This window comes from Amblyomma maculatum, chromosome 5 (assembly GCF_055883805.1).
Source record: "Amblyomma maculatum isolate TAMU_Amacu chromosome 5, ASM5588380v1, whole genome shotgun sequence".
In the NCBI taxonomy this organism is placed as follows: domain Eukaryota; kingdom Metazoa; phylum Arthropoda; class Arachnida; order Ixodida; family Ixodidae; genus Amblyomma; species Amblyomma maculatum.
In genome coordinates, this window is record NC_139348.1 from 157,163,048 (window position 1) to 157,181,279 (window position 18,232).

Consider the following 18,232-nt stretch of genomic DNA (forward strand, 5'->3'; position numbering starts at 1 on the left):
ATCGCAATGCACACGGACGCCTCTCCGTTTCGTCGCCATCGAAACGCTGCAGCCAACGGTCGGGATCGAACCCGGGAACTCCGGCACAGTAGTCGGGTGTCAGAATCGAAATTGTTGCGCAATCGGGTCGGTGCCATACCATTTTACTTTTCACTTTGCATATCTCTGCTATTTAATATAGGCGTCCACTGAGAAACGAGACAGATATTGCACATTTCTTTCCCCAAAACCTAGCCGAATAACCCAAAACAAAACCGAATAATGTAGTTCCTTTGCCAAACTCTGTACCAGCTTCTCAATGCCAAGAAGAATATGCACCCCCTTAATTGTTTTTTCGCTATCTTTGTTCGGTAAACGCCGGTGGTTCTAGGTTGCCGCATGGCCTACGGAGTGCAGCACGTTTGCGAAGCTTCCTTATGGGCTGTTGTGACCATACAACTGTCAAGTCGACGACGTTTCGTCTGACGAAGTGAAATTAAGAAAAATAAAAAGAAGCGCCGTCCTGTGAGAAACGGCCCGAGGTGTTTTCCCACGCTTCGTTCGACTGTTGACCCTTCCCGTCGAAGGGCGCCCATCGTCAGCGAGGGACGATCGGAGTGATCCATCCGCAGACGTGCGGGAGAAGAAAGGAGCCTGGGGATTACGGCAATTAGAGGCCACCACCAGTGATCGTATACGGAGAGTTGGAAGCCTGACGATGCTGAGAGCCGTCTCCTTGGCGCCGCTCGTACACGTGTGCCTCTGAGAGGGAAACACACCTGCACCTTCAGGACGTATCTTTACTGACGAAGCGGAGTTTGTTACCTCATCGCCGTTCCCACGCTTTACATGACAAGTGACTACGCCCATTGAAACAATACTGGAGCAGTCAGTGCATCAGACAATCAGTGCGATGATGTGTTCGAATATAAACACCCGCTATTTGCCGCGCGTACACGCCGCTATGCAAGGAGCACGGCCAATTCAGAATGACCTTTAAGGAGCGAAAGTTGTGAAAAGTGACTCCTGATGTCGTTTTCACTCAGTTCTTACAACTTTAAGTCATGCATGAACTAACAGTGTTTGTCTTGATCGTGTTGCATGCCGCGCACTAGAACAACCTCCACATAGTGCTGCACAGGGAGATTACTTAAGCGTGGTTGTTGGTATGGCTCATCGGTTCGATGAGGCACCAGTAGCTAACCACGCGAATATGCATGTCTTCAACGTAGCACATGAATTCCGCGACACAACTTAACATTGGATTCAAAAAAGGTGCTAGCGCACAAGAAAATCATAAAGAAAGTAGGGGGATAGGACACACGCTAGACTTGCAACTAAATTTTACTCCGGAAAGGACGCATTTATAGACATTTCTGTGTGTGTGTTTTTCTTGTGCGCTAGCACCATGTCTGAATTAGATCGCTAGCTAGCCCAATTAAGAGCCTTAACATTGGAATCAGAACGCAAAGCAAAACTGATCCTCCGCACCCAGGACACGATGGCTTTCATTATATTATGCAACGTCGGCAGACACGTTAACGTACCCCGGGTACTGAAAAAGAACCCTGAGTTCTACACTGAGGCATCTTGCACTCCATTTGCGTTGTTCGTCATTCAAAACAATTTATTTTATATTGAGAAAAGGAGAGGCGCCGAAGGCAGAAGGGTTGGAAGCAACGTGGGTATGTTTGGTGGCTCTGCGAAACTCGAATGCGCTCAAAATTTGTATTAAAACCGTAATTGTTTGTCAATATTTGTCAAGGCGGAAAGCATTTCCTTTTCTCGTTCTTCGTGTGACAGAACGTGTGACGAACCGCGTTACGAGATAACGTCTTTCGAACCTATAAATCATCCAAAGGTCGATGATAATGCAGTCACTGAAAATTAACCGTGATAATTATGATTTTATTACGAATAGTAATGGTTAATCTTAGTCATAATTAGTCCTAATTATTCTTACAGTGTTTGACGCTATAACAGCCATATTAGATGGCGCCTCTGTGTGCCCAGGCATGCCTGAACGCTCCAGGAACGGGCGGGATTCTGTGTACAACACAACGCATTAGAAGTGTCCTCAGGCGCAAATCAGATCACCAACAGGAGAGAAATGTTTTCGCATTGACGCGCGTAAGGAGGCTTAAGAGCTTCAGAAATTTTAAGACATATACTTGCAAATCGGCTGCGGAGGTAAAGCAAAAATCACAAGAAAGTTCCTGGCCAGGATAGCGGTCGGAGAAATGCCCCAAATTGGAGGATATAATAAGTTGTAGTAGTTTTATACCATTTTGACCTCTTCGGCAAGTAAGGCGCTGCGTACTTACTGAGATCAGCCGCCTTTGATGAAGTTGTCCCATTTGAATTTCTATGGGCACACCTATTCCGTTGGATTCCACAAACTGTTTTTACAAACCTCTTTTCCGTATGTATGACTGTCCTACCAATTTTCGGAATGTCGCTGACATTTTTTTCTTGCAATAAGTCATATTCACATTGCTTAAATGCTTTATGAACTTGAATTACATAATAACAGTTGCCAGTTTGTGGCGCAGTTTCTGGGTGATGCCTATTATTGACAATTTCATGTGTGAACGCCAACTCTGGACAAAGGACGACACCCTGCAAAAGGGCCGGTCTGCGAGCTAGGCGAAGGGACCCGAGCCGTATAATTGGTTCACAGGAAGGGAAAGGCGCTGTATCTGTGACACTTGCTATGTGGACACCTGAACCGCGCCGTAAGGGAAGGGAGGGAGGGGGGTGAAAGTGAAAAGAGAGAAAGGGGAACCGTAGTGGAGGGTTACGGAGTAATTTCGACCACCTGGGGATATTTAACGTGCGCTGACATCGCACAGCACACGGACGCCACTCACTTCCCCCCGCTGGGGTGGCGCAGTGGTTACGCGCTCGACTATTGTTTCCAGGACGCGCGGATCGAATTCCGGCCTCGGCGGCCGCTTTTCGATGGAGGCGAAGAGCAAGGAGCCCGTGTGCTGTGCGATGTCAGTGCACGTTAAAGAACCCCAGGTAGTCGAAATTTTCATAGTCCTCCACTACGGCGTCTCTCATAGCCTGAGTTCCTTTGGTACGTTAAACCCCACAAACCAAACCAAACGGACGCCACTTCGTTTGGCCTCCATCGAAACGGAGCCGCCGTAGTCAGAATCGAACCCAGGAACTCCGGCACCGTAGTCGGGCGTCTGACCACTGCACCACCGCGGCGGGGTGGACCCGAGCCGTCTGCAGGTGCAGAGAACGATAAAGACAGCGAGTGAGGAAGACGCACGCGCGCGCGCGCATCATACAAAAGAGCAGAACGTGACAAGGTCGCTGTGGCCATGCTAACCTAGTTTTGTAATTAATAAGTTTAATAAATCTAGTTTAATTTGTTACTCCAAACAGTTTAGAAGATGAATAGGCAACGTACGCCCGAACTTACGAAGTAACCGTCAAGCCCCACCATGCCAGTCACCCGCAACGCAGCATCTTCAATGGATGCGACCAACGAAGATGGCGGACGACTGGACAGCGATGGCGGGAACGACGACTCAGGTCAAAGCGCACTCTACGACACGGTAACCAGTGGCTCAGATACCCCAGTCAGCGTTGAACGTGGCAGAAATCCTGCGAGCCAGCGTTCAGGCAGCAGTGAGAGAAGCCATCAATGGAGTTGTCTTGCTTCAGGCGCAGCAAGCAACGGCTACACCCATCATCGGCGCGGCAGAGACTATTCGGTTGGTGCTTTCGTTTGATCCGATGTCTTCGAGCTCTCCAACGGCAGACGCGTGGATTCGCGCGCGGCGCGTGGACGAAGCTTGGCACAAGTCTACCATTTGTCCGACCGGCTGAAATCTGGAAATGCACTCTCAAGGTTGGAAGGACCTGCGAAGACATGGTATGTCTCCCTCCCCTCCGTCAACAAAACTTGGCCGGAATGGAAAGAAACTAAGCGCGCCTTCCCCATGGCAGCTGGATTAAAGACTCCACAGGGAAATGGACGAGAGACGACAGAAGCGAGGTGAGCCCATTGAATGTTCTTACTATGACAAGTTCTCTAAAGCTAGCCGTTGCATCCTCACAGATAAAGCTTACATTGAGTACTGCATCACGGGGCTCTACGACGACGAGGTCATAGAGCAGTGAGCGTACGCACGTACGATTCACCAGAGTACCTTCTTCACTGCCTGAAACACCTTGATGAAAGGTTAGGAAACATCGCTTCCAAAACTTCCAAATCAGGTGGCCTCCCGAATGCTCGTTTTCCCGCCATTTCCAACGCCCACAGCCACAAAATCGAACCGGTGTCGACCTTGAACACCAACCGCGGCCGCAGGAACGCTTCTCCGAGGGCGAGGAGGAGGCCGCTATGGAACGAAAGGTGTGAACCACTCTGCTTCAACTGCAGCGAGTACGGTCCCATGTCCCTCAACTGCCCGGCACCGCCGTGGAGGGCGAGATGCACAGCTTGTGGTGAAGTGGGTCATCAAGAGAACGACTACAAAGCAAAAGCAGAGAGAAGCGCGCATCGCTCAGAACGTGTTGGGTTTCGAACGAAAAGTATTTCATGATGGCGAAGGCAAACGGCTCAGACATACGATCATACGTCTATCTCGGCAGCCAATGGCAAGAGGACGTAGACCGCAACGGCATCGCTTACTCGAAGTTGATAAAGCCGTTCACCATCGGGGGTTACGGGTCAGGGCATGTGACACCGTGTGGAGAAGAACGCGTCACTCTCACGGTTGACCAAGCTACATCGGACGTTCCTGTGCTAATTTAGCCCGACGCGTCACATTCCATACCCCTACTTGTGGGTCAACCTTTTACTGAGCGACGACACGTCACGATTCTGAGCCGGAAGAACACCGTGCGGATATTTGAGGAGCACAATAACGGTGGACGATAGCAACGACAAGCTTTAGTCAATTGAAATCCCAGAGCTCCTAGAACGGCCCGTATGCCTTTGGGCGAAGGAAACAACGGTGGCACCCCACAATACGTCGATTTCGTTCAGCTCCACGCCACAAGCAGCGCACCATGCTCAGATGTGTTCGTTCACGTTCAGCTCAGATGTCAAGAAGGTCGAGAGCATTGCATACCATGTTGTGTCCTCAGCGTTATCGGCGACAATCAAACACGCGTCCCGATCATGAAAATTTCTAATCATGACCTGAGTCACCTGACCATCAAAGAGAACGAGCGGGTCGCATGAGCGGAAATTTGCTACCCGGACGATATGTCACTGCGAGAGGGCGAGTCGGACAGCAGGACAGTAGCGTTGTTCAGCTTTCAATGATGCCGCGCGAGAACATAAAAACATTCCTGAAGAGCGAGAAAAACTCGAACAGCTTGTTTGCAAATATCGCGACTGCTTCGCAAGCACCGTTTCAGAGATGGGCTGCACGAATGCCGCTGAAATGAACATTGAGCTGGCATCACCGGAGCCAGTGAAATTTCGCCCCTACCGACTCTCCTACGCCGAACGGGCACTCACGAAAGAAATGATCGAAGAACTAAAACAAGCTGGCATTGTTGTCGATTCCAAATCAGATTATGCAAGTCCTATCCTACTGGTGCGAAAAAAGACAGGGCAACAACAACTTTGTGTGAACTGCCGAGCCCTTAACCGGGCCTCGAAAAAGGATCGGTATTCGCTGCCGTTAATTGATGATCAACTTGACAGACTGAGAGGAAAATTCTTCTTCACGAGCCTAGATCTTGTGTCAGGCTAATACCGAACTCCATCGAAGACTCAAGACACAAGACTACGTTCGTTACACCAGACGGCCATTATGAATTCATTCGAATGCAATTTGGCTTGGCCAACGCACCGGCAGTGTTCCAGAGAATGATCAACGCCGTACTGGGCTCTCGTCTGCATGGATGACATTCTGTCGCCCACAACAACCGTGGAAGAGAGACTAGACCATCTACGGGTGGCTTTGGATGTCCTCCGTGGAGCGGGATTGACCCTGCGTTTAAGCAAGTGCCGTTTCTTGCTTTCTTCTAAGAGAAGGTCGACTACCCTGGCTACAATATTTCGGCCAGAGGGGTAGGACCCGGAAGTTTAAAGATCCAGAGCATCGTTGACTTCCCGAAACCTGCCAATCTACAACAAGAGCCGGACGGAAGCGCCGACGCACACTCCCGGAGATGTGCTAGTGGAACGAGAAGCGGTAGCAAGCGGGGAATCAAGGAAACTGAAAGAAAAATACAAGGGACCGTACATCGTACGAGAAAGGATGCCAAATGACCGCTATCGCATTGAGAACATGCCTAGGCGCAACCGAGGAGGAGAGCATACAGCAGTATTGCTCCGGTTGACAAGCTGGAACTTTGAGACCGAGAATTCAAGGAGATAAGCTCAGAAGCACCGTTCTCAGAAGAATCGCAATGTAAGTACGATTCCGGCCGGGACGGTCGGTGAAACAGGACGGCCGAATGTGAACGCCAACTCTGGACAAAGAACGATGCCCTGTAAAAAGGCCGGTCTGCGAGCCAGGCGAAGGAAACGCTGCAAGCGAGGCAGAAATTTGCAACCCGAGCCGTCTACAGGTGCGGAGAACTATGAAGAGAGGGAGTGAGGAGGACGCGCGGCCGCACGCGGCGCCAGACAAAAGAGCAGACGGGGTGTTGGATACGAACGAGGCAAGAACGCTGTGGCCTTGCTAACCTAATTTGTATTTAATTAGTTTAATAAACCTTGTTTAATTTATTTACTCCTAACACATGAAACGAAGTACTGCACATAATCATAGGTTATAAAGGACTCCAAACTGAACGCATTTGCGTATACTTCCACTGGCAAGTTATCACAGCATCATACCAAGGCACCAAAGGGCAGCAACTATAAGCGCACTACCAATCCCAAAGGTCTGTTCACGATTTTGTCCTTAGGTGCTTTTCAGTTTCACATTTTTAGTATATAAGCCTTGAGTTGCAGCTTCTCTCCTATGTATACTAATAACGCTCTTCTTTTCGCTTTTGCAGACGCAATGGAAAGGCCCAGGGGCTCAAGGCAGGATTCTCTATCACCAGATGGCTGCTCGGAGAAACCTTGGCAAGGTGCAGAGCAACGTTGTGCAGAACAGCTAGATGGCGCCACACTCCGGTGCGTAGGTTCTACCGCTGGCTTTCCTTTGCAATGCACTGCAAGTGAACGTACCGCTTGCCAAATTACGGATCATCTTCCCGCGTTGAACAAGATCTTATGGAATGCACGACTGGAGCTGCGCAAACTTCCCGGCACTCCTGGGCAGCTCTCCCTCTTCAGCTTCGACGAGCCATGTCTTCCACGTCCCAAGAAGAACCAGATGCGTACGGTAGCCGATCTTGCTTGTCACGTCCTGAAGAGCCATCCGTGTCTTGCGTCCATAAATATCTGCACCAGCAGCTTCAAGGAATCCGAGACACTCTTCCGCGACGCCCTGAAAGACAACACTTCAATCAAGTCATTTACAATCAACTTCTCTGGCTTCGTGAAACACAACGATTTCTACTCCACCATTTCGTCCCTTGCGAATCTCCAACAACTAGAGTGCGGTACGGCTGCGCAATGTCCAGCCGCGTTTTGCGCAGCCCTCACCGAGGTTCTCAAGAGGGCAACATCATTGAGGGCTCTCCGATTGCCGCAGTTATGCATGAAATACACCGACGCTAATGCTTTTCTAGCAGCGCTGACCGCAAACACCACCCTCGAAGAACTCTCGTTGCATGGCTCCGTGATTGGGAACTCTTCTCTTGAGAACCGCATCACGTTCTCAAAATACGTAGGCACCAGCACAACATTGACAAAGCTCAGTGTTGGAGGCCAAGACGTACTGCGCCTAAACTCTTTGAAGTGGATATTGCGAGGCCTCCTGGAAAACCGAACGGTGACGGATGCTAGCCTCACAGACTTTCTCTTAGACTCCGAGAGCGCAAGGCTCATGACGAAGATTCTTGCTGGCAACGATGTATTGCGAAAACTGAACATTTCCGTTCGCAGCTTTGACACATGGACAGAGCCGCACTGGAACTTCGCGAGTAGGGCCGAATGCAGACCCTGGCTGCATGCGTTAGCTGTCAACGGAACTCTAGAAGCCGTCACTTTGCCGCTCACTATCTTCGAGCTCGTGTCCTGGCAGTTGCTGTTCAGGACGCTCGCAGCAAAGAATAGCGTCATGAAGTTGACCATTACCGGGCAGTGCAGCCAGCACTTCCTCTGAAAAAAACTCTGGAAAACTCTCACGGGTAGCGGTGCTGAAAATAATGTTGTCTTTGACTCCTGCATATACGAGCTGCAGAACAGCGAAATCCTAAGCTGCAGGGGGTTCTCTCAGATTTACGTATATCCGTATGGCGAAACGTGGGATGTACTTCATCGGACGCTTCTTCTACTACCCTCTCTCAGCCACATCACATCCGTCCACCTCATTATCTGGTTTCCCGACGTAGACGAGATGCTTAGCGCAGCCATCTCCCGCTATCTTGCTACTACCACGACACTTCGAGAGCTACACCTCAGCGTATGGCTTCGCCATGCATTCGGGCAACTCACCGAGGAACGCTGGCAGTTCATATGTGCTGGCCTCAGTCAGAATGCAAGCATAAAGGAGCTTCACGTCGGCGCCAGCTCCATAGATGACGACGCTGTCGAACTCCTAGCAGACACCATCAAATCTTGCAGTGTCATCCGGGCGGTTCATCTGACCACCGGGGAGCCGCGCATAGCCTCCAATTTTATCCGACGCTTGCGCGTCCGCATAGAAGACAACTACAACCTGGTCAACGTGAGAATAAGCGGTGGCATGCTGAGGGAAGTGCATCTGTCCAATGAACTATTCGTCATCCATGACACTGCGCGGCGAAACGCGGACATAGTTGCCTGGGCTGCCGATTTCGTGAGCGGCACCATACATGACAGGTAGGTACGCGGAGATTTTGCTTAGCAATACTTTAAATAGTTGGCAGGGATATTTCTGATTGTGTTTCGCCGTCGGCTTTGGTAAGATGCGTGATGGGAAGTTATCGATGTTGCAGTTTTTGCACTAAAACCACATTTAAGGAGGCAATATTTTGGTTGCCGAACTGTTAGGACCAGATGCCCCATTTCTCTTTATCTCCCGTGAAGCGTAAAATAAGAAAGACAACTAACAATTCACATCAGCCGGTGCTGTACAACAGCTTTTAAGATGAGCATCAAATTCACGAGACAGAAAGCGAACCACCATAGCGCTGGTTATAGGGCGCTCGACTGATCTGCCCAAGCATGCGGTATCGCTTTTCGACGAAGGCGAAAAGCAAATCGGCTGTTTTATGTGCGATGTCAGTGCACGTTCAAGTATTCCGGGTGGTCGAACATTCCTGAGCCTTCCACTAGTCTCTCAGCCTAAGTCGCTTTGCGACTTTAAAACCCGATGACCTATAAACCAGACAGCAGACCAATTTGAAGCGCTTGCTCGCTTTGTTTTGAAATGAGTTTGCTGCGTTTTCAACGTTACAAAATCCCTTTCACAGCCCCATTTTCATCCCAGTCATCCCACAAAACTGGTCGGGCCATTGATGACGTCAAAACTAAATATCTGATGGCAATAATGGGCGTCCGATGAACCAGCACACCCACTCGATTTCGTGACACTGGTTACATCAGTTGAGATAGTGTCGTGGAGGGCTCATTTAGCTCGTGCATCAGCAATGGTTTCGCCAGAGGGTTTATATGTTTCCAGAACGCCCGGCATATCTATATAGCACCAGTGTGGAATAATAATTTTATTTGTGCCATAATACACATCATTAGCAGGAAGTGCAAATCACTTCAATGCTGATAGGACGTAGTTTAAAGAAGTGTCCAAAATGTGTGCGCCCTTTGGGCTCACATTAGTAAAGTTCTACAGCCTCTTTAAATCGACTCATGTTTCCGGTTAATCGAGAATTTTGTGCAGCACCTTGACGGGTTCGCCATAAAATCTCCCGATATTAGGATGGCGAGACAGTGCGATTACGTTCCCCACAGATACCACAGCACGGCACTAATTCTTTAGAGTAATAAATTACACAAAGAGTGTAAGAGAGTATGCTAAATTATGAGCTAAGATGTACGAAATTTGCAAAGCTAATTGCTTGGCGGTCTAGCGCATCACGGAGCGTGAGCTGACGAGAATTTGGCACCGAAAGGAATCTATGGTTAGAAGAAAGGACTGGATGGTTTGGCGCGGCCGCCCCATGGTTGACCCCATCTAGGCAGGTAGACGACTGCTTTGCTGTCTCTATCTCGCTCTTTCCCACATCAGCGGCGCATCACCCACCGAAATGCCATACGTGCTGGCAGCCGCGGTACTACTGTACAAGTGGCTTGGGTTACGGGTTCGGCCGACGAATTCAAAGCCGTCAGTAGCGGCGTTTAGTATGGACCCGACAGGAGCGGGTTGAGTTGATTTATCGGTTCCAAAGCCGGTCACAGTGTTCGTGTAAACGCTGTCGCGTCGGGTCGAGGAGATAAGGGGCCGAGTCGAGTCAACTCGGGCGCAGGGCGTGGGTTGGCTACAGTATACCATGTCCCCCCCCCCCCCCCCCCTAGCGAGAACCACGTAAAAGCGGTCGAGTTGAGTTGGGGGCGCACTTTGAGAAAACAGTACGGAAAATGCTATGGATGTGCGAAGAAAAGAAAAACGAAATCGGGTGCCGTCTGCTAGTTCGCCTCGACGCGAGGCGCCGTAGTAATCGCCACTCGTAAGGTCGGGTTCATGTAAACCCTGTCAGGTCGAGACCACTAACTCGACCACCGCAGTCGGGTGCATGTAAGCAGGGCTATTGAGTCCGATTACCGCCCTTCTCGGACCCGCAAGGCTGGTGTCCCGTCCACACTCTTCGGTTGTCGCCCCGATGTCCACACCCCGTAGCTGGTGAGCAAGAAGGCGTATTCCGAAACACGGCAGCACATTTGCTGAAAGAAGGGTGTTTAAGCTGGATTTTATTCGAAAAGAAACCGGAGAGCCCCTCGAAGCACTTTCGCAATGGCATAAGCATGTAATGCAGCTTTGCTGTGTAAGGTGTATTTAATGGGGCTAGCGGCATGTCAGTCATTATAGGATGACAGCATCCCATAGACGAAGACATGAAACGAGGACAGTAGTGCTCAATGCAGTTGTGTTTGTGTCATCGTCTACAAGCTTTGTGCTTCCTTGAACAAACGCGTTCGAACGCAGACCACAATGTATGTGAGTGGGTAAATAAACTTTTATTGTCCGACATAAAAGTCTGCCCCACGTCCTCCCCTCTAGAGGAGAGGCCCCTTGCGCCAGGTGAGAATCCGCTTCAGATGCTGGCCAAAATCTTCTGGATCTGGGCGGCTTCTTCAGCCAGTCGAACCGCTAGTAGTTGGTGTTCCGGGGTTGGGCTTTCCAGCAAAGCCTCCCAGTCTTCTCTACTATCAATTTTGTTCCTGGGGAATGAAACACTCCCATATTAAATGGTTCAGGGTGCCTCTCTGCCCGCAAATCCTGCAGCTCTCATCTTCAAAATCTGGGAATATATATTTACTTATTAAGACCGGATTTGGATAAACATGCAGACGCCTCCATGCCGTCATCTGTTTCCCATCTAGAGTCTTGTCTGGAGGGGGTAGTTTCAAATGCTGCCTATATAATACTGCGTCACATCATAATACGACAGCAGACGCCCTTCTTTGTTGTAGCCTTCATCAGCTTGCCCATTCCGACCTGCTCGGCAGTAGAAATCTCGAGCCAGGTTTTGAGCAGCCTCGTTGCCACTAACAGATTCCTGCTCGGGGGTTCAAACCAGATTAATTGTCCCATCCAATTCTTTTTGTCTTAAAATTTTGAGTGCCACGGGAGATATCCTCCCAGTACCAAAATTTCGAATGGCAGTTTTACTGTCGCTCAACACATACTTGGCCTTTGTGACAAGCAAGAGCTATTGCAACCTCCTCTGCCACATCAATATCATCACTCTTAATCGATAGTGCCGAGATCGAGCCCCCTCCCCCGTCAACCACTACCGCTAAGGTGCCTTCCCCCCTTTTTCCGCCCACCGCATGTACAAATGCGACCTGCTACCTCGGCTTCCATAAATATATGCGTTCCAGAGCCTCAGCCCTTTTCTGCCTTCTCTCTTTATTGTATGCATGTTTCTCGGCAATGGGGGGACTCGAATACATTCTCGTGCCTTCCAATCTATGGTGGCCTGCATGCCCCTTTCCCTAATCGGATTCAGCCCCGTTTGAACAAAGCGTTAGAGGCCGCGCAGCACCACACCGCGCAGCAGAGAGGAGACCCCACCCCCCATTTATGACTCCAGTTTAGGGAGCAGATCCACACTCTGCTACAGGGAGAGCACCCCGCTCTTTCCATGCTGCCTTCCCACCCGCAGATTGGGGTAGGAGACGAAGTGCACGGCGAAGCGGAAGGAATAACCTTCTCGCCTACTCTTCTCGTTTTTTGTTTCTTTCTTTCCTACGGCTTGATTTCTTGGCTTCCCTATTTCTGCAAGGATCGCAGAGCACACGATTGCTCGCCTGAGAATGCGCTGTATCATCGGGCATGTGCAGAACACAAGATCGCGCTCCGGGTAATGTAATGAAGAGGTTCGCTGCCTGCGCTTCATTGGATTTCCTAAGAGTGCCTTAATTGCAGCATCACGCTGGCAAATATGTGTGGCATTAAATTGTGCTTGTCGTCTAAGTCTTTTCTCAAGGTCAGGAGTCTAGAATAATTGAACACTGGGAATGTCTCGGTGGAGATCTGTGTTTAAAATTGCGAAACGCCCACGCAGACTAAGCGCCTGTGCCCTGGAACGAGTGGCCCGGCACCCCGCACTCCTGGACGAGCTGGCCGAGCAGCTGTCGGTGAGCGGCTGCGAGGCCGCTGAGATGGTGAGCCGAGGGCAGCGAAGCATTGAGAGCATGGACGACTTCATGCGGCTGACAGGTGTCGTCAGAAAGCGGGTAGAGTGTCACGCCATGGAAGACGGCCGGCCTCAGCTAGACAGCCTCAACGAGTACTGCTGGCGTGCTGTAAGGCGTCACATACATCTTGAAGACGTCCGGGAGTAGCCTTGAGCACCTCAAAACGAACTTTGAGGTGTTTTCAACCGTGGCATCAAACTAATATATTGAATGGGAGATAAAATGCTCCTCCTGGTAGCGGTTGTGGGATCTTTGCTTAGTTGCAGTTAAACTGACTGGTGGTGACATGTCAGGAAGTAGCCTACGACACTTTAATCCTTGGTGAACGCTCCCCATGTGTTCGTTGACTCAAGACGTCCAGGAGCGCCGCTCTCTAATCAGCTGTTACAAATTTCATGAGCTGTGTGTGTGCGTGTTGGAGGGGGGGGGGGTGCGGGCGCGCTTCTGAAGGAAAAAACTCTATGAAATCCTGGCCATGGTGCCTAAGTAGTTAGGGCACGACTTCTGAACTCAAGGATGCGGATACAATCCAGAGCACGGCATCTAGTTTTCAATGAAGGTGAAAAACAAAGCTATCCCTGTATTGTGCGACGCGAGTTGGCTTTAAATAATCCCTGTTTGCTGAAATTTTCCCACATCGCCTAGTAAAGCGCCCGAGTCTCTTCAAACGTTAAAGCCTGTAAACCAAGTAATCGATCAGCAACTCGCCCATTGCGCCCTCGTCTGACGGCGCCGCGTACCTCTGAGGGAAGTGCTGTTAGGTGGTGAAGCTTCCACGCAACGCGGAACATCATCTATGAAGGATTCTTCCTGTTCTAGCACGGAGTAAGGGAATCAAAAGGGTGGAGAAAACGTTCAAAATTCCCGCAGTAGTTTTAATTTGAAACATCATGCAGCAAGTCGCGGCAACCACTCAAACTAGAAGCACTTCTCCGCGTTTTCAGGGCTGGTCTAGTCCCAAGACAATGCATCCATGAAGAGTAGGAAGAATCAACATTTATTAGGCCCGAAATAATTCGGTAGTGCATGAAGGCACAAGACGGTTCCGTAGTTAGGGACCCATCCATATGTTACCAGCAGCTCCTGCAGAAGCTACGTACCCATTGTTCCGGTTGTCTTAGACACTTCTTACTCGCTGACATTAGGGTAATTGGGAGTGCAATGAACTCCCAATCTAATGTGAGAGGGCTTGAAAATGACTCCCAGTTCAGTTTGCATCAGTGCATCATTCACCACACTCAGACACATGCAAGTCGGATTCCTGGAAGAATAATGTAAAAAAATAATAAAGCAAAGAGTTTTCTCAGTGTACTTTGTTTATGGTTTGATTGTTATTTAGCTTGTTTTTGATTTTTTGTTGTTTGCATACCTGATACTCACACAGGTGCTTTATGGTACCGCGGGCACGGGTGCCCCGTCTTTAACAGTTCTTTCAGTCCAACACTGTCCTGCGTGGTCCTGTCTGAATTTTTTTTTTCGCCTGCTGCATAGCGCAAGAAGGGCATCCAACTCCCCATACTGTTCCCGTTCCCGTTAAGGTGCGCAGTATTCACTTCCTTTTTTGCGGGTTTATTTCTGGTTTGGAGAGCAACTATTAAATGATTTGAAAGACTTTGAAGGCTATGCCCAAACTTTTTTATTCGTGAACTAACCACCCAGGCAGCTTGGTGGTGGTGGTGGTGGTGAAAACTTTTATTGTCCGGAAGAGGCGACACCGGAGCTCCGGCACCGCTCGCAGGCGTCCAGGGAGCCCGATGTCACCCCAAGAGGCAGGGGCTAGTAGACAAAGCGGTTCGCCGCTTCGGTTTCCAGGCGGACAATGTTGGCCTGTGTCGCCGGGTCTTCGCTATGAAGCGCGGTCTCCCATGCTTCTGCGTCCTTGAATAAATTGTAGCCCGGGGAGTGGCTGCACTCCCAGAGGATATGTTTTAACGTTCCTATATCACTACAGAATCTGCAGAATTGGTCCTCCGGATTTCCAGTTTGCGTGAGGTATCTCCATCTGGGAGACATGTGGTTCTTGGCTTGCAGGCGGCGCCAGGTGACTGCCTCTGTGGATGTGAGGGACCTATCTGGGGGTGGATATTTCCGCCGTCCTAACTTGTAGTGCTCAATGACTTCGTTGTAGGTCGCGAGCATCTCGACTTTAAAGCTAGGTTGAGGCCGGCGTCCCCCCCGGATAATGAGCGCTCGGGCAAGGGCGTTGGCCGCTTCGTTTCCTGGTATGTTGGTGTGAGCGGGGGCCCAGGTTAGGGTGATCCCTCTGTCTATGTTGTTTTTCGATATGTCCAACGCGTAGTGTGATATTTTGCCTTTGCAGAAATTCCTTATTGCTGATTTGCTGTCACTGATGATCACCTTCGCGTTCGTACTAACGCACGCTAGGGCGATCGCCGCTTCCTCCGCTGCCGTGGCGTCTACTCCGCTTGTATATATCTTGCCTTGCTCTATTCCGGACCCGTCGACTACCACCGAGACAGAGTTCCCGTCATCGTCAAAAGCGGCGTCTGTGTAGGCAACCGTCTCGGATGGCATTCCGCTTAGTTTTGTTACCAAGTGTTTGGCTCTGTGCTGGCGTCTTTCTTGATCGTGTTGCGGGTGCATGTTCTTGGGTATCGGTGAGATCGTGAGGGCTTTCCTAATTTTGGACTCAACGTGGAACGTCTGGTGTTTAGTGCCTCTGTTCCCTTGTAGTCCTACCCAGCTTTCTTCTATCCAATGCTACTTTACGTAACACGCCTGTTTATTACGCCTATGGAAAGTGTTGAAAGCGTCAAGGGTGCACAGAGCAGGAGACGGCAAAGCGCAAGTCTGTGTCTATTGCTGTGTGAGTCATTTTAGCGTTTTCATTTTTTCCGTAGTCACGGCCGGTCTTGGGGACGTTTTTACGCCCGTCGCAATGGGAGTGTCTGTTCCCACCTCCTACCGCACCTCACCAAGTCTCCATCTTTTCACCGCTCTGCGTCTTCTACCGCCGTTCACCCGCATGCATGGAAAGCTCAAAAAGCTTCGTTCACCATTCATTTATATCGAACGCGAAGCCTATTGGAGCGGCAAAAACGAATTGGTGGTGAGGCGACCAACCGCCACTTCGCCGGACGCCGCCATCTTGACATGCACGGAGAAAGTCTACTTACCCCTCTCAATCCAGCCCTGCCTGGCACATCAATGCGATGCGCTTTCCTCAACCCCTGTTTACATGAATGCGATAAGCTAGGAACATGGTGCGATGCGATGTGATGCGCTAGTTGCCACATTCATGCAAACACGACTCGTGGCTGCCCTCATTTGTGCGCCGAACTCCGGACCCGGCGACATTAGAGAGGCAGCAGAGGAGCAAGAGGGAGACGTATTAGATTATGTGATGGAACTGGTTAACGTTTTATCAGCCGCTGTTTTTATAAACCATGCTTCATGATAAAAATTCAGTTGTCAGTTAAGCGTAATTTGCGTGTGTATCTGACCGTGTTCTAGAGCTTTTAAAATGGGCGAAAAAAACTCTGCCAATAAGCACACTGAACCCCTGTCGACAGGACAGCACACGAACGGTTTTTGTCGCTTGTTATTGTTTCCGGAATTTCGCAAACCTATGAAGTAGAGCTTGGCTTTATTCCCTTATGTCCAGTCATCGAAGAAAAGTTTCCTGCAGGTTCGATCCCATTATTAAACCCATTAGTTATGTGGAGTTTTATGGCGCAAAAGAAACTGGGGCAATGATGCGCCATTACGAATACAGCTTTTGCTGGTTCCGGTGCGCGGGAGATAGTAGCCACAGCCGGGGATTTAAAATACGACACCCATGGTTACCGGAGGATATTTCATTCAAGTTAACTTTCTATTTGCTGGAGTAATCTGTTATAAGCACATGATGGATCCGTTGCATAAAGTCCTATCCAAGGCCAGAGATTGAGACAGCCAATAAAAGATCGAGAACAGAGATGGTGACGATATGACGAAAGGTGTTAGTGAAGGAAGCGGACGGACGCATTTAGAGACACAAAGATGAAAGATAATTAATCCCCCAGTGCTTTCCACCTTATCGCTCTCGCCTAACGCAATCGGCACATAGTCGGGCTTACCAGAGAGGATAATACATTTATTCCAAGCGAACATTGCAAAGCTCGAGGTCGCTCCTTTATGTCCTCAAGCTGTCGGTAACGCCTCGCATGCGACAGCAGAGCGCCGCCATCTTCAACGACGTGGCACTGGATCCGCTTATGACGACGCGTCCACACTCTCGATGCCTCTCGACACCAGCGTTTAATCGCGAGATCTCTATATTCATTGTGAGGCCACGAGGTGAGGCCTAGCTTCCTAAGCGAGGCTGCAAAGACAATTATCTCCCTGTGTCATAGCTGTTGTCCTCGCCAACTGCGAGCAGCATCCATTTCAAGGAGTTTTGGCACTCCACGTTGTAGACACCGACGACTTTTCCAAGTTGTGCTAGTGGCTACGTATCTTGAGAACAAGGCGCGGTATTGGAGAAGTTTCGCCAATCACGAAACCGTGGAACGCCAGCTCTTCGATGTAGGAGTTAGATGTCAGCGCTTCTAGTAGGTAATCAGCAGCGCTGGCTTTCAAGCGTAGCTTCGACGTTCTGAGGACCCTAAATGGCGTGCCTTTTCGGAGAACGTCTCCGAGTGCTGCGCACAATTGGATTAGGCACTCCATAGCCGTGCCGCATTCAAGCTGTCGCAGACTCTCAAGAGACAGAACCTCCTGGAAACAATCCTTGCGTCTCATGAAGCCGATGATTTGAACTTTATCGCAGCGTTGTCTCGCAGCGCTTCGATGAGTGCCCTGGCCCCTTTGGTGCTGACGTTTACAGAAGCGAGGCACGCATGGGCCTTCAGGAGGTGAAAAGCAAGAGCGGCTCCCAGGCATGTCTGGTTCCACGTGGGATGAGAAAGAAGCGGCTCGTTGATGCTGACGAGGGAGAGCTGCCCAGGAACGCCGGACAATTTCCCCAGCTCCAGGCCCGTATTCCATAACAACGTTTTCCATTCAGAAATATGGTTTACGATCTGGCAGGCAGTGCGATCGGCTGGAGCACGCCACAATAATGAGCCGATGGTCGAGCCCGTTGGCCAGGCAGATTTCGCAACCAGACAGAGCAATTCCGAACCGCAGGCAAGGGGCGGGCAGCCGTGTGCAGATCCTTCGGACCTCTTCATTAAGTCTGTGAAATAAAAATAAAACGAAACAATCTCAGTACCACGTAAGCCATTGAAGGTATGCAAAGGAGAAGCGGCACATTAATGCGGACGCATGATGCATTGAATGAACTATACAGAATTATGGACGAACGCTAACCTTTAATATTACTAGCAACTTGCGTTAAGCAGCTGCCTC

At 50.0% G+C, this 18,232-nt stretch overlaps 1 protein-coding gene across 1 annotated transcript; it reads left to right on the top strand.

Annotated features, from left to right (window-relative positions):
• The first annotated feature begins 3,437 nt into the window (after positions 1-3,437).
• On the top strand, positions 3,438-17,871 carry LOC146190078 (uncharacterized). Its single transcript, XM_084605412.1, has 5 exons — positions 3,438-3,624; positions 6,967-8,161; positions 8,645-8,881; positions 12,748-12,988; positions 17,665-17,871. The coding sequence occupies exons 1-5, from the start codon at positions 3,438-3,440 to the stop codon at positions 17,869-17,871; spliced, it is 2,067 nt and encodes a 688-aa protein (XP_084461538.1).
• The last annotated feature ends 361 nt before the right edge of the window (positions 17,872-18,232 follow it).